This window comes from Hyla sarda, chromosome 4 (genome assembly GCF_029499605.1).
Source record: "Hyla sarda isolate aHylSar1 chromosome 4, aHylSar1.hap1, whole genome shotgun sequence".
In the NCBI taxonomy this organism is placed as follows: Eukaryota; Metazoa; Chordata; class Amphibia; order Anura; family Hylidae; genus Hyla; species Hyla sarda.
This window is the reverse complement of record NC_079192.1, coordinates 298422644-298437395: the sequence shown is the minus strand read 5'-3', so window position 1 is coordinate 298437395 and position 14752 is coordinate 298422644. Positions and strand designations below refer to the sequence as shown.

Sequence of the window (14752 nt, the reverse complement as noted above, 5' to 3'; positions counted from 1 at the left end):
CGAGGCCCGGACCCCAGAGAAGATGCAGAAGACGCCAGAGGATCGCGAAGTGGACCCGGAGCAGCGGGAATAGGTAAGTGAACCTGTCCGGGATGCTTAAACTGCTATCAGACAGCAGCTTAAGCATTTTGCACTGTCGGATAGCAGTTAATGCAATGGCCCCGACATATAAAAGCATCGTATGTCGATGCTGACATCGACATGCGATGGCCTCTGAGAGGCCATCGTATGTCGATTTGATCATATGTCAGGGCCAACGCATGTCGGGGGGTTACTGTACATTGATTGCCAGCACTTGTTATCGGCAGTGGATTGCTCAAGCCTGGATCTCAGGCTTGGAGCAATCAATCGCCGAACGGACACGCAGGGGGCAGGTAAGGGACCCTCCTGGTGCATCCTAGCTGACCGGGACACCCGATCCCGATCAGCCAGACTTTTCTTTTTACTTTAGACGCGGCGATCAAGTTTGACCGTCGCGTCTAAAGGGTTAATAGCGCACGTTAGCGTTATCGGTGACGTCTGCTATTAGCCATGGGTCCCGGCTACCCAGTTAGCTGCCGGGACTGACCCGATATGACGCGGGGTCACCGCGTGACCCGCGTTATATCGCGGGAGCAGGCACAGGACGTACAGGTAAGGAGTTAAGGGGGCGTGGTTAGAGTGTGGTTAGGATTTTTGTGCTATTAGTACCATATTTTCAAAGGTTTAGCACCACTTTCTGGCACTCAAAGTGTTGCAGCTAATGACAAGTATACTCTGTGTTAAATGCTCTATTTGGGTTAAGTTGCTCTATTTGCCCCAAATTTTCAAAAGACCAAAACACACTTCTGAAAATTAGGCGCAGTTAACACTGAGGCGCATATAAAGAGCCCTAATATCACAAGTCTTTGAATATTCCCCCCTCGGTCTTACCAATAGGGACAATTATTATCCAAAGTGTGATACAAGTATAAGGCTGGATTTCCATTTTTTGGGGAATACTATAATTCAGTTTTTGAGCCAAAGCCAGAAGTGTATTCAAAAGGAATGGGAAATATAAAGGAAGGATATATACTTCTCCTTCCTCATGGATCCACTTCTGTCTTTGGCTCATAAACTACGGCGGGAGTTTCCCAAAAAAACTTCTAAGTGAAAACTCTGCCTAATAAATAGAAGAATTAAAGGGGCAATCCAGGGGGAAAAAAAATTATTTTTATATATCAACTGGCTCCAGAAAGTTAAACAGATTTGTAAATTACTTCTATTAAAAAATCTTAATCCTTTCAGTACTTATGAGCTTCTGAAGTTATGGTTGTTCTTTTCTGTCTAAATCCTCTCTGATGACACCTGTCTCGGGAAACACCCAGTTTAGAAGCAAATCCCCATAGCAAACCTCTTCTAAACTGGGCGTTTCCCGAGACAGGTGTCATCAGAGGGGATTTAGACAGAAAAGAACAACTTTAACTTCAGAAGCTCATAAGTACTGAAAGGATTAAGATTTTTTAATAGAAGTAATTTACAAATCTGTTTAACTTTCTGGAGCCAGTTGATATATATATAAAATCCTAGAATACCCCTTTAATGATCTTTAGCAATAGAAAAATGGAACAATGACTTCCAGTCACCACAACTGCTGAAAACGTATTCAACTTTAATAGGATTGTAACAAACTATTTGTGGGGCATATAAGCCCAGTAGTCATAACAAAGTAGAATTGGTCCTGCATAAAAAAAAAAAAAAAGCCCTCATATGGCCCTGTAAATAAAAAATAAAAAACTTTACAGCTTTAAAAATTTAAGGTGAAAAATATGAAAATTCTAAACTAAAAATTGGTTGATAAAGTTAAAATGTATTAAATTTTATAAAATTTTTTTGCTCTTGCATGAGAGCCAGCAATGTCCACTATGGTCTTACCCATCATTACATTATAATGAAGTCTGCGGGGTCCTCCCTTCCCCAGTCCCCAGATGCTTGCTTAGAATTTTCTTTGCGGATTTGTGATAGTAATGATTGTATTGTATTGTGATAGTCTTTGTATATTGGCATCAGTAGGTATGCCATAAAATTCTGTATAAGGGTCTATTCACACGGCAGAATTTCCACTTGCGGAATTCCGCCTCAAATTAAAGCCCACAGACTTTTATGGGATTCTGCAAGCGGAAATTCAGAGGTGTGAATGGGAGAGAGCGGAATCCCATAGAAGTCTATGGGCTTTAATTTGAGGTAGAATTCCGCAAGTGGAACTCCACAAGTGGAAATTCTGCCGTGTGAATAGACCCCAATTGTTGGCTATCACTGGCCAAAGGATGTCTGAGCATGTTGGGAATTGTTGATTTGCAACAGCTGGAGGCACCATGGTTGGAAACCACTGCAGTAAGACATTCATCATGTAAGTAGGTTTCTTTCCGAATTTTCTGCTGAATGAATTTAAGATAAGAAGGACGAAGCCCAAAATGGTAGTTGGATTTGTCCGTTTTTCTGCAGGAATTTTTCCACTACAGCAGAGGAGACAATTTCTATGTGGATGATGGAGATGAACGTGTATATTGAAGTCCTATGGTGTATATGGTGTCCTGGTGTATATTGAAGTCCTATGGTATGTGATATTGATATACTAAAATTTTCTTATATTCCTAAATCACTGAAACACTGTACTAATGAATGGATGTACCGTATATACTCGAGTATAAGCCGAGTTTTTCAGCACGATTTTTCGTGCTGAAAACGTACCCCTCGGCTTATACTCGAGTGAAAAAAAAAAAAAAAAAAAAGTTTCTGGCTTTAGCTGTGAGGGGATGGTTCCGGCCGTCCATCTCAGCCTGTCAATCCCTTCTCAGTGGTCTTTAACCTGCGGACCTCCAGATGTTTCAAAACTACAACTCCCAGCATGCCCGGACAGCCGATGGCTGTCCGGGCATGCTGGGAGTTGTAGTTTTGAAACATCTGGAGGTCCGCAGGTTGAAGACCACTGCGGCCTTCGTCATCATCCAGACCCTCCTTTTGTTTTCTACTCACCTCCCCTCGGTGGGAAGGAAGGGTGAGCTGGTCCGGGCCGTCCATATTCGACCACCTATGCTGCAGGGACCGTCCAGTGGGGAGGGTTAGTCGTTCCGGGCTGTCCATCTTCACCTGGGGGGCCTCTTCTCTGCTCCGGGCCGGCCCCGAACTAGTGACGCTGCATTGACGCCACCGCGCAGGGACGTTCATGCGCAGGGACGTCCCTGTGCGTCGTCGTCAAGGCAACGTCACTAGTCCGGGGCCGGCCCGGAGCAGAGACGAGGGCCTCCCGGTGAAGATGGACAGCCCGGAACAACTAACCCTCCCCCCTGGACGGTCCCTGCAGCATAGGAGGTCAAATATGGACGGCCCGGACCAGCTCACCCTTCCTTCCCACCGAGGGGAGGTGAGTAGAAAACAAAAGGAGGGTCTGGATGATGACGATGGCCGCAGTGGTCTTCAACCTGCGGACCTCCAGATGTTTCAAAACTACAACTCCCATGCTGGGAGTTGTAGTTTTGCAACATCTGGAGGTCCGCAGGTTGAAGACCACTGAGAAGGGATTGACAGGCGGTGATGATGACGAGGGGGATGATGACGAGGGGGATGATGATGAGGGTGATAATGATGGGGGTGATAATGACGGGGGTCTGGATGATGACAGGGGGGGGATGATGTATTTCCCACCCTAGGCTTAAAGTCGAGTCAATAACTTTTGGGTTATTGGGGTGAAATTAGGGGCCTCGGCTTATATTCGGGACGGCTTATACTCGAGTATATACGGGTAAGTTTCCTTCTGTTTTCCTTTGTCCATGGCGACTACACCTGTCTTGCCTCTGGTTTACACTGATCTATTCTATCTATACTGTACTTTTTCCATCTCCCACCCACCACTTGCACACAGGACCAGATGGAAGGATCGTTCACCACATCCCTCCAGATGGAAAAGCTTTTGTTTACTTAACCACGAATCAGCTGTTATGTTAGAATATATTGGTTAAACGGCTCTTATCAGGAAAACAATAGGGTTAATTTATAACCTGTGATCAGTGCGTTGTGCATATTTGTCCTGCGCTCTAGGAATAGTGACCTTTACTGATACGACACTTTGAGCACCAGGTGAGAGTCTGTATTTTGTGATCCAGATTTATTTAACTTGCAATGGTTTTATGTGCCTGACCAGGCAGACGGTATTGTGTATTCTCCAGTTTGCATATATTTGACTACAGTTGTTCATTAAAATGTTATGGGGAAAAAACTGTTACGAGGAAATAAGATGTGCATGACAAAGTATGCAAGATGGCTGCCTAGTCCCAAGGATCCACAAGAAAGTGACATCGGAGTGACATATCTTGATCAATTACTGTGTCCACAAGCACTTCAACTACCCCCCGGTAGGTTGTATCCAATGGTGAGAAGGGGCCATTGACATTACACATTTTATATATAGTTGGGTCTTGTTTTTGCATTTCTCTTTTAAAAGCTTTGTTTAGTTGAGGAGTTGAAGAGTAGAGTTACAGACAGAGGGTGTGGATGCATTGTGCCACTAAACTGCCTAAGTTTTGGGCCACTCTTAAAGGGGTATTCCAGGAAAAAAACTTTTTTATTTTTATATCAACTGGCTCCAAAAATGATTTCTATAAAAAAAATCTTAGTCCTTCCAATAAGTATCAGCTGCTGAAGTTGAGTTGTTCTTTTCTGTCTGAGAACAGTGCTCTCTGCTGACATCTCTGCTTGTCTCGGGAACTGCATAGAGTAGAAGAGGTTTGCTATGGGGATTTGCTTCTACTCTGGACAGTTCCCGAGACAGGTGTCATCAGAGAGCACTTAGACAGAAAAGAACAACTCAATTTCAGCAGCTCATAAGTACTGAAAGGATTAAGATTTTTTAATAAAAGTTATTTACAAATCTGTTTAACTTTCTGGAGCCAGGTGATTTATATAAATGTTTTTCCTGCATAACCCCTTTAAGAATGGTTTTCACCCGTTGACCCTCTCCTATAAGAATTGATTCTTCATTGCATGGAACTACCAATCGCTACCCCTGGGAGTATAGGTTGCAGCTGCCTGGCAGGCAAAGAGACACTGGTGCAAGGAACCAAGGGGAGAGGTAGGGATAAGTGCAGGTACTGGCCGATGTCTTGGGCTGGCATCATGGTCAGTGAACAGGTGGACTCACAACAGGCAGCAAATGTTCGAAGTCAAGCCAAGAACATACATAATAAGGAGGTACATAATGGTATGAGGGAGCTGACAGTAAAGCAAGATAAATATGCGTGGAGAGGAGGTAAACATGGAAGATGCAGACCTAACGTCACAGTGCACTCTGGGCTAGGGAAAGCCTATTGCTAGGACCTATTGCTACGACTTTTCTTCCAGAATTTTAAGAAATACTGTGGTGGAATATAACGTATCTGAAGAATAGGGGATAAGTTATAGATCGCAGGGGTCTGACTGCTGGGACTCCCTGCGATCCCGTGTACGGGGCCACGGCAGTCTGCAGGAAGGGGGTGTTCTGGACGTGGTTGTGGACATGTATCCCATAGAGACACAAGGAGGGGGGTGTCTGCCGCGGCTTCCTGCTGGCGACGGAGTGGCGCTACCTGCGGACTGCCGAAGCCCCGTACAAGAGATAGCGGGAGGCCCGCAAAATATAACTTATCCCCTATCCTTCGGAGTATTCCACTAGAGTATTCCTTTAATACTGAGTAGATGAGGCTAGACTCCAAGACTAGACATGTTTTGCATAGAAAAAATTCTTACTTCCCTATGATGGATTTCGCATTGATACTGTTGTTCTGCTCATGTCAGTAGGTCTGGCAGCTGGCCAAGTTCAGCTTCTTTGAGGATCACTAAAGTCTGTTCATTATGTGAGAAGAATACATCCTCAGATATAGATAGTTTAGAGAAGGACAAGGGAGTGTTCTCAAGAATATTTGTGAACGTGTGATACTTTCATCTAGAATATTTGTAGAGAAATATAAATACATACTAAGCAACAAAATATTAACATGTAATTGTCTATGTTACAATATTTTTCGAGCAGACAGAAATAGGTATCATACATGCCAGGATGAAATGCAGCAAACCTAACTGTTGACCCATCCTTGATGGACCCCTATATTTCACAATGAGGTCCCTTGGGTTCCATTGGGATTTCTGTTATTTTGATGGAAAAAACAGAACTGGAAGCAGCAATTTTCTTCATGTCTAAACTGCAAGGAATTCTTATGTGAAGACTCCAAATAGAATGGTTGGCACAAGTGCTAAAACAGATTAATGTGTATGAGGGCTCTCAATTTCCCTCCAAATTATATATTAATGGAAAATTAAATCAGGGGGTCTGCTTTTAAGATGCCTGTAACTTTGTTCCTGCAAAATATAAAACTCTTCCTGAGGTGTGTGGAAATGGCATATTACTTTTCCCTCATTGGAATAAGCTACTATGATGGAGTCACAGGAAACAGTTGTTAGATTATTTGGTGTGTGGCCAATTGAGCGGCACGCAGTCTTCCTTGTGTAAGCTTAGCCATTAGTGCTCCACACCTTTTCTGTCATTACTTTCTGAAAAGTACCTATGTGAAAGCTACCACTTTCAGCTACATTAAAGCCGACCTGTCAGCAGAAAAACATGAGTGTACATAAGCATATGGCTAGACACGGCTGGTTATCAGGATTCTGGAAACATTTTTATTTTATTTTTTAAATCTCTATAGTCCTTTTCAATTTGGAGATTTGAGTCTTTTCATTATTATGCAAATTAGGCTCAAAAGACCAAGGAGGGTTCCCAAGTATGGTAAGAGCCCAGGTAAATCCAGCCCATGTCCTCCTTATTACCACCAGTGGCCCAATTACAATGGCTTACCCCATTTGACTGAGGGTCACCAGATAAAGAGGACATGGGATGGACTTACCTGGGCTTTTGTTTTGCTGGGGAATAAGGCTTTTTAGCCTTATTTGTATACAGGTAAATGCAAATGCATGCCTAGGATCATGATGACTGGCCCTGCCCAGCAATTGGCTCATGTTTTCCTTTTGGCAGGTCTGCTTTAACTCTTACATGTCATCAGGTAACCGAGAGGTACGTTTCTTCTCTCCACTCCTTATGGCAATCCAATAAAGTGAACTGTCTCTCTCTCCTATTCCTCTAACTGGATTTATAGAAATCAGGGAGTTTTAATAAAATACTGGAGCAGATGGAGTCGGCACTCGTGTACAGAGAGTGGTGCTCGCAGACCAAATGGTAAATCTGAATAATAGGGATTGAAGTCTTGGCACTCACAGATAGCTTGCAAAATCTTTCAGTGTTTATTCACACATGGAGTAACACGCAGGACGCGTTTCGGCCACAAGCAGTCAGTTGATAACGGCTTGTGGCCGAAACGCATCCTGCATGTTACTCCATGTGTGAATAAACGCTGAAAGATTTTGCAAGCTGTGAGTGCCGAGACTTCGATCCCTATTATTCAGTTTTAATAAAATAAACTTGCAGATCAAAGTGAAAAGGCATAAAATGGACAAAAAAGCATTTTTTTTTATAGCAAACAAATGGAGTAGTTTTATTTTTCAAATGTTCTGGTTTGAAATCTCTGGAATTATGTTTCACCATTCAGTCTATTCACAAACACATTTCATGATCTTGAGTACCCACCCTGCGTCTACAGGACAGGTCCATATTCACTTATAACTGCATTATTGCCCTCATAGGAGTTACAATCAATAAGATCATATAGATTATTTCTGAATCCATTCAGAAGAAATAGACCCTAGTGGCAAGTGACTGGCTACAAGGTCAGCATCTTATGGGATTGTCTTCTGCTAAAATTTTGGGAAGCCATTATTACATTAAAGCATATGCTCAACAAAGAACCTTTAGGTGCTTTATTGGTTCAGTCCATTCATTAAATGTCTTTTCGCCACCAAGGATATATATATATTTTGGCCCCCCTCATAGTCGGCAGCTAATTTTAGGAATAACAATCATTATATCACAATGAGTCTATTATTATGTCCGGAGAGGCGGAGGGGTGCCTGCTGATAAAATGTAAAGACCCGCCATCATATGTCATATTACTGTAATCTTTAATTAGCCTTCATTGCAAGTGGCATGTTCAACATGACCCCAGCCTTTTACGACTCCAGTTCTCAATTCTCAATCCTTTTTATAGTGAATGTATTAGTAATATAGAGGCTATAAATTCCATGAAATGAGGGGAAAATTAATTTCATAACTAGTTTCATAATCATTTTGCCCAGAGGTGTAATTGGTTCTTGGCTACCAAGGGCACGGGCAATTTAAGAAGCAGCCCCTTATTTCCCAGAAATTAAATGCTTAAGAAAGTCAAAAACAGAAAGATGACCCTATTCCTTGTGATCTCACTGATTTTAATAGAAATAGTATTAACAAAGCTAAAACCTCTTAAAGGGGTACTCCCACACTAGACATCTTATCCCCTATCCAAAGGGTAGGGGATAAGATGTCTGATCGCAGGGGTCCCTCCGCTGGGGACCCCCGCAATGTTGCATGCGGTACCCACCTGTTTCTTGTCCAGAAGCGCTGGAGGGTCTTGGTCGCGACCACGGGAACGGAAGTCCGTGACGTCAGGACTCCGCCACTGTGTGACGTCACGCCCCATCACCTCAATGTAAGTCTATGGGAGGGGGCGTGGCGGCAAATTGATATATATAGTTTTGTGGAAAAAGATAACTAGTAGTTTTCTCCTTCAAACCTCCTCCCATTCTGGGCTTAGGAGTCTAGTGGGCAGTCTTCTAAGTGACTGACAGCTATCTATGTATGCACACTAAGGGTAGGGTCACATTGGGCGGAGACGCAGCATATTTGAGGCTGCGAGAAATCTGCCGAGCAGCAGGAAATACGCTGTGTATGCATTGGGAGCAGACACAGGGCTTTTCCCGCCACAGTGTCTGCAATAAGGTTAGTGTTGCCGATGCACGCTGCCGGCCTCCGAACCATATTGCAGACACAGGGCTGTAGCGGGGAAAGCCTTGTGTCTACTCCTAGCACATACACAGCGTATTTCTTGCTGCTAGTCAGATTTCTCCCAGCAACATATATGCTTTGTATGCACCCAGTGTGACCCTACCCTAATACAAGCAAGACTGTCAATCACTTAGCAAGACCTCCCACTGGACTACTAAACCCAGAATAGGCAAGAAATGTATACAAATAAATTACTAGCTATCTTTTCCCAAAAAACTAATTATGTAATCAATCTACTCTGCTAAAGAACATGATATTTAGGGTAGCATTTTCAACATGATGGCTTCCCTTTTTTCTCTTGCCATCTGCAGTCCTTAAAGGGGATGGTCAGTTTAGAAAACCCCTTATCATATACCTTGGATGATAAAAGGGGTCACCTGTTCATGATCTTCTTCTGTAGGACAGAATTAACATTTTAACCTGCCCAGTCCTGTTTTATACAGACTGCATATTGATTTCTGTGGCAACAGTGTAATACTCAATTTTTCCTGCGGCGGCGCTGCAAGGAAACTGAACACTTACAGCCAGAATTCCCCACAAAATGCTAGGGGTCTATGCAAGGGGACACTTTTTTCACATCTATTTTTCAGGAATATAGTTAACAAGTAGGGATTGTCCAAAGCAGAGAACCCCTTTAAGAACAGCATTTTTAACTGAATTACAAGCAGTTTGTGCATGTTAGACTGTGTAGTCTTATATACTGTCAGTTGGGGAGTGTTCCTCTATAATAATTATACTATAGCAAGGAGTGAAGTACAACAGCACATGTCCTTTAAATTGGTACCAGAAATGATTCTATTATATAGAATAGAGAATACGTACAGGTGAACGTTGCCCTTGCTTAGCATGTTCACTGCTACTTCATACACTGTAGAAATCCATCAATAATACATGATAAAGCATTATGAGCAAGTAAAGTGGTTTTTCCAGCAGAATTCACTTTGCCCTTCATATTTAATTGCTGGTGATGTCATTTACTATGTGAAATGAATTCTTCCTCCATAATGTAACAATACAATGTCAGGGATTGGGGGGCATGGATTTCCAATCACTACTCGCCTTCCTACTACTGTTTAACATTACATTGCACAGCTAATAGAGAAATGGCTGAATGTATCTGCTTAGACCAGTGTTTCCCAAGCAGGGTGCCTCCAGCTGTTGCAAAACTACAACTCCCAGTATGCCCAGACAGCCGAAGGCTGTCTGGGCATGCTGGGAGTTGTAGCTTTGCAACAGCTGCAGGCACCCTGCTTGGGAAACACTGGCTAAGACTCTCACAACCCCTACAAGGGACAAAGCACCCCAAAGCCCCTCCAGATCTTGCAAAGAAGCTGTGAACCCCAACAACTCAATAAAAGGGAGCTGGTTCCCTTTTTCAGCAAACAAGTGGAAGTGTATAAAAGTGAATCACGAGCACAGTGCTCTCTGCTGACACCTCTGTCCATTTTAAGAACTGTCCAGAGTAGAGAAAATCCCCATAGAAAACATTCTGCTCTGGACAGTTCCTAAAATGGACAGAGATGTCAGCAGAGAGCACTGTGTTCAAAAAAAGAAAAGAATTTCCTCTGTAGTATTCAGCAGCTAATAAGTACTGGAAGGATTAAAAAATTTTAATAGAAGTAATTTACAAATCTGTTCAACTTTCTAGCAGCAGTTGATTAAAAAAAATAAATAAAATAATGTTTTCCTCCGGAGTACCCCTTTAAGGTCCATGAAGAAACCTTAGGCTGCATTCTAATTTACCGCACACTAAAAGTACATATGTATTTACTCCTTTTTAACTGGGCACATCCAGATCTTTCTTGGTAAAGCAGTGTTGTAGTCAAGGGAACACTATGGGGGGTGCTGTGTAAGAGATTTCATCAGGGACAGATATTGCAAGTAATGCAAGAAACAATGAATTGGTTGGCTGTCGAACCCTAGTTGTTGACTAGTTGTGTGGTCCCCACACAAATACACCATACAGGCAGGGACATGCACAGATTTTTTTGGGTCAGGGGCTCAAATTGGAAAAAGGGCACTTTTCAATATAAACACAATTCCTGAGGTAAGGGACCACCGGCAGTCATGTCAGCTGAATGGGACCCCGCATCACTCCACGAAGGTCCCAATGAGTGAGGGCATCATAGGGCAGGTGCATTAAAAAGGGCAGGGGCTCAAGCCCCCTTTTGAGTCTGTGTGTGCACATCCCTGCTACAGGTAACCCCAATAACTGCACTGGAGTACTTTGCACTAAACCTGTATAAGCCTGCACCAGATCCACCCGCAATAAGGGCACTTAAAGTCACTACTTAAAACATGACCCAAGAACCAAGCCAACCTGGAAGCCTGGTCATATGGATCAACATGAGGAGGGAGTGCCCTGAGCCCATTCTTCTTCCATCTTTGAATATATGAGTAAATTAATTCAGATAATGCACGTATATACTGTAGACAACAGCACTTCAGAGTAAAGAGCACAGTAGTTGGGTACCAGCAGCAATAGGTCTTAATAATCCAAAGTCCACATAAGATAAGGACCACAGCACTCCAAAAAAAATTCTGCCGAGAAGTGTATAATGTTTCCAGCAGAATAGTGCTTCAAATACAGTGCAATGTCTCAGATCCAGACTGGAGCCTTTTTTTTTTTTTTTTTTTTTAAGCTTGGAAAAAGCTTCAAACTAGAACTAAAATGTCACACCACGAGCTCCAGGCTTGTGCATCATCCAGTTCAATGAATAAACCAGTTTTCTATTTTTTGGAGTGATTTTGTCCATATAGATAGGTAGACAGAAATGCATAACACAAGTATTTATTCCAGCATTGATATTTATTATATCATTGTTTATAACCATACTGTATCACTTAGTACTTTTTTGGAACCTTCTCTAGGGATCGACCGATATAGTTTTTTTTTTAGGGCCGATACCGATAATCTGTGGCCTTTCAGTCCGATAGCCAATAACTTATACCGATATTCTAGTATAAGTTATCGGCTATTTCTCCCCCCGAAGAAGCCGCTGGAGATCATTGATTTAAAGCGGGTGCTTTAAATCAATGAATTGTAGCGGCTTTCGCTCAATCAGAGACCACCGCCGCCACCCGCTTCTCTCCCCCTGCCTGTCCGGGGGTCCTCCCAACCACCACCGCTGCCCCCCAGCCATCCCCCACCTACCCCTGCACCGCACGCCGCCCCACCGCCGCTGCCCCATTGCCTCCCCTATCCCCGGTTTTATAATTTCCTGTTCCCGGGGTCCGCGTTACTTCTGGCTCCCGTCCTGTGCTGTCACTGTGCGCACTGACTGTGACGTCACGTTGAGGACGTCACTGCGCTGCGCATCACACATCGTAACGCAGGACGCAGCAGGAGCCAGAAATAGCGCGGCCCCCAGACCCCGGGAACAGGTAATTTTCAAACTGGGGATAAGGGAGGCAATGGGGGCGACGTGGGGTGGGGGGGGGGGGGGTCGGCGTGCGGTGGGGGGTGCAGCGTACGGTGAGGTGGCGGTGCGGGACATTATCAGATTATCGGCAAGGTAATTGCCGATACCAATAACGTAAAAAAATCCTGAATATCGGCCGATAATATCGGCCAAACCTTCTCCTAGTTGTTCTATTGAGACAGCCTGTTTCATAATGATAATAGTTATAACCCCGCCCTTCCTTTTTATTTTATTTTTTATTATTGTAGATTGGTTTAAATTCGGGTGAAAAATGTACGGGAACATGAATTCACTCTATTGACCTTATGTGCCAAAGTTTCTATTTTTTCCAAGAAATGGGGGCACGGCTTTCTACATTTTCACAATGCAAGTCATTTGTTACATTTTCCACTATGTCTTTTATTCCTTCAGTTTTTCACTTATAAAAGAGAGGTCAAATTTAGACCCAATATTTAGATGCACCTTGACGCAAGTCCAATGCGCCGAAATTTACCAACACGTGAAAAGCACATAGATGAAAATGAACTTAAAATCCCTACAAAATTATTTATTAAAATAAATGAAATATTGATACTTGAGGACCTAAAGTCTATACTATAAGCAGTTGAATTGCGGACAAATAAGGTTTCATATTTTATTATCAATTACGCACTTGAAATCCTATCAGATAAAAGCAGCAGTGGGTCCCATTTTACCACCAGTTACTATCTGGTGCCTATGAGCAGCTTATAGTTCCCAACAACAAGCATCATATTCAATTCCAACTAAGAATTTTAGAACTTGTGGTCCTTCCTTGGACAACACATGGATCCACCACATGCTACCTCTAGTCTATTTAAACATATACTAAAAAAGAAAGATAAACATTGTCAGGAACATGTGTGATGAGATAGCAGTCAGCGGCATCTATGCACCCTATAAAATTCCCAATTACACAAGAGATCTGGTCAAAGTCCATCTATCCGCTCAGTCTCAGTAGCACAAAGAGCAATGAGTGCATGGAGCACAAGACAAGCCTACAGCACATCTATTGAGTAGCTAGAGCAGTGTTTTCTAAACAGTGTGTCTCCAGCTGTTGCAAAACTACAATACCCAGCATGCCAGGAGATGTAGTTTTGCAACAGCTGGAGACACTGTTTGGAAAACACTGAACCAGAGCTCTCCCGACCATAATATAGTGCAGTGATCTCCAAACTGTGGATCTCCAGAGGTTACAAAACTACAACTCCCAGCATGCCTGAAAAGCTGTTGGCTGTCCATGCATGCTGGGAGTTGTAATTCTGCAACCTCTGGAGATCCATCATTTGGAGACCACTGATTTAGTGGGTAGAAGACTACGTCACAACAGCTCTCAGTGGTGATAACGATGGAGAGGATGATGGTGGTAGCAGTAGTTTAGAAGACTACATCTATGACCTGCAAACTAGTAATATTCAGTGCAGGGGCTTTTAACAGAATTCATTGCATATCCTTAATAACAATGACTTGAGGCTGCAAACAGGGTCCCTCCAGCTGTTGCAAAACTACAACTCCCAGCTTGCCCGGACAGCTGGGAGTTGTAGTTTAGCAACAGCTAGAGGCACATTGGAAAACACTAGACTAGAAGCATCAACAGTCAAGTCCTGGGCAAACACTACAATTGACAGGGAGCCATGCGCTGATAGGTGTCCATGCCACATTACAAGCTGTCTACAGGTGATGACTGACACGTCTATGGAGCAATGTTAGTAAACTCTTAGGAGACACCTGTACTAGGCACTGCCCCGGGACACCACCACCTGTCCATAATGAGACATAGAAGAGACATTTACCGGCGTGCACACAGAACAGGATGAGCCCCAAATAACTCATGATGGGGAGTCTTCTGTCCACAGGTCTCCTAATATCCAGGGTCTATGCCGGCAGCAGCTGCTCCATCCCCAGGATGATGGGAGTGATGGTCCTCTCAGCAGTACTATGAGCCGTCCGTCCCCGGCAGTGACTGAGAAGTGATTGAGCTCCGCACTCTACAGCCGAGCCCTCTGCACTGCCCCCTGCCGGTCACTCTGTAGTGACACACGTGCTGGCTGTTCTCCACAGTGCGCGCGCACAGGCTGTGGTGGAGCACACAAGGAGGCATTGTCCTCTACATGGTAAACTACGGCAACTATTAACCATATGTGAGCCATAGAGGGGGCCACAGAACAGATTCCATACACACTGAGGGTTGGCTCCCACCATTTCAGGTTCTGTCAAAAATAGTGGACATGAAAGCATGCTGCACTATATTGTAGGCAGGGTAACATTTTCCTCTCATACAGAGTTATTCAAGAGGAATTTACTCAAGTAATTCCTCTTGAATTCTCCGCTCAAA

General features: G+C 43.6%; 1 protein-coding gene across 1 annotated transcript in view; it reads right to left on the bottom strand.

The window, feature by feature from the left end:
- GFRA3 (GDNF family receptor alpha 3) overlaps positions 1-14403 on the bottom strand; it is a 54007-nt gene extending 39604 nt beyond the window's left edge. Inside the window, exon 1 of the mRNA XM_056569406.1 lies at positions 14211-14403. Coding sequence (XP_056425381.1) covers positions 14211-14250 — 40 coding nt within the window. The 5' untranslated portion in view covers positions 14251-14403. The remainder of the gene's footprint in view (positions 1-14210) is intronic.
- Positions 14404-14752: the final 349 nt, after the last annotated feature.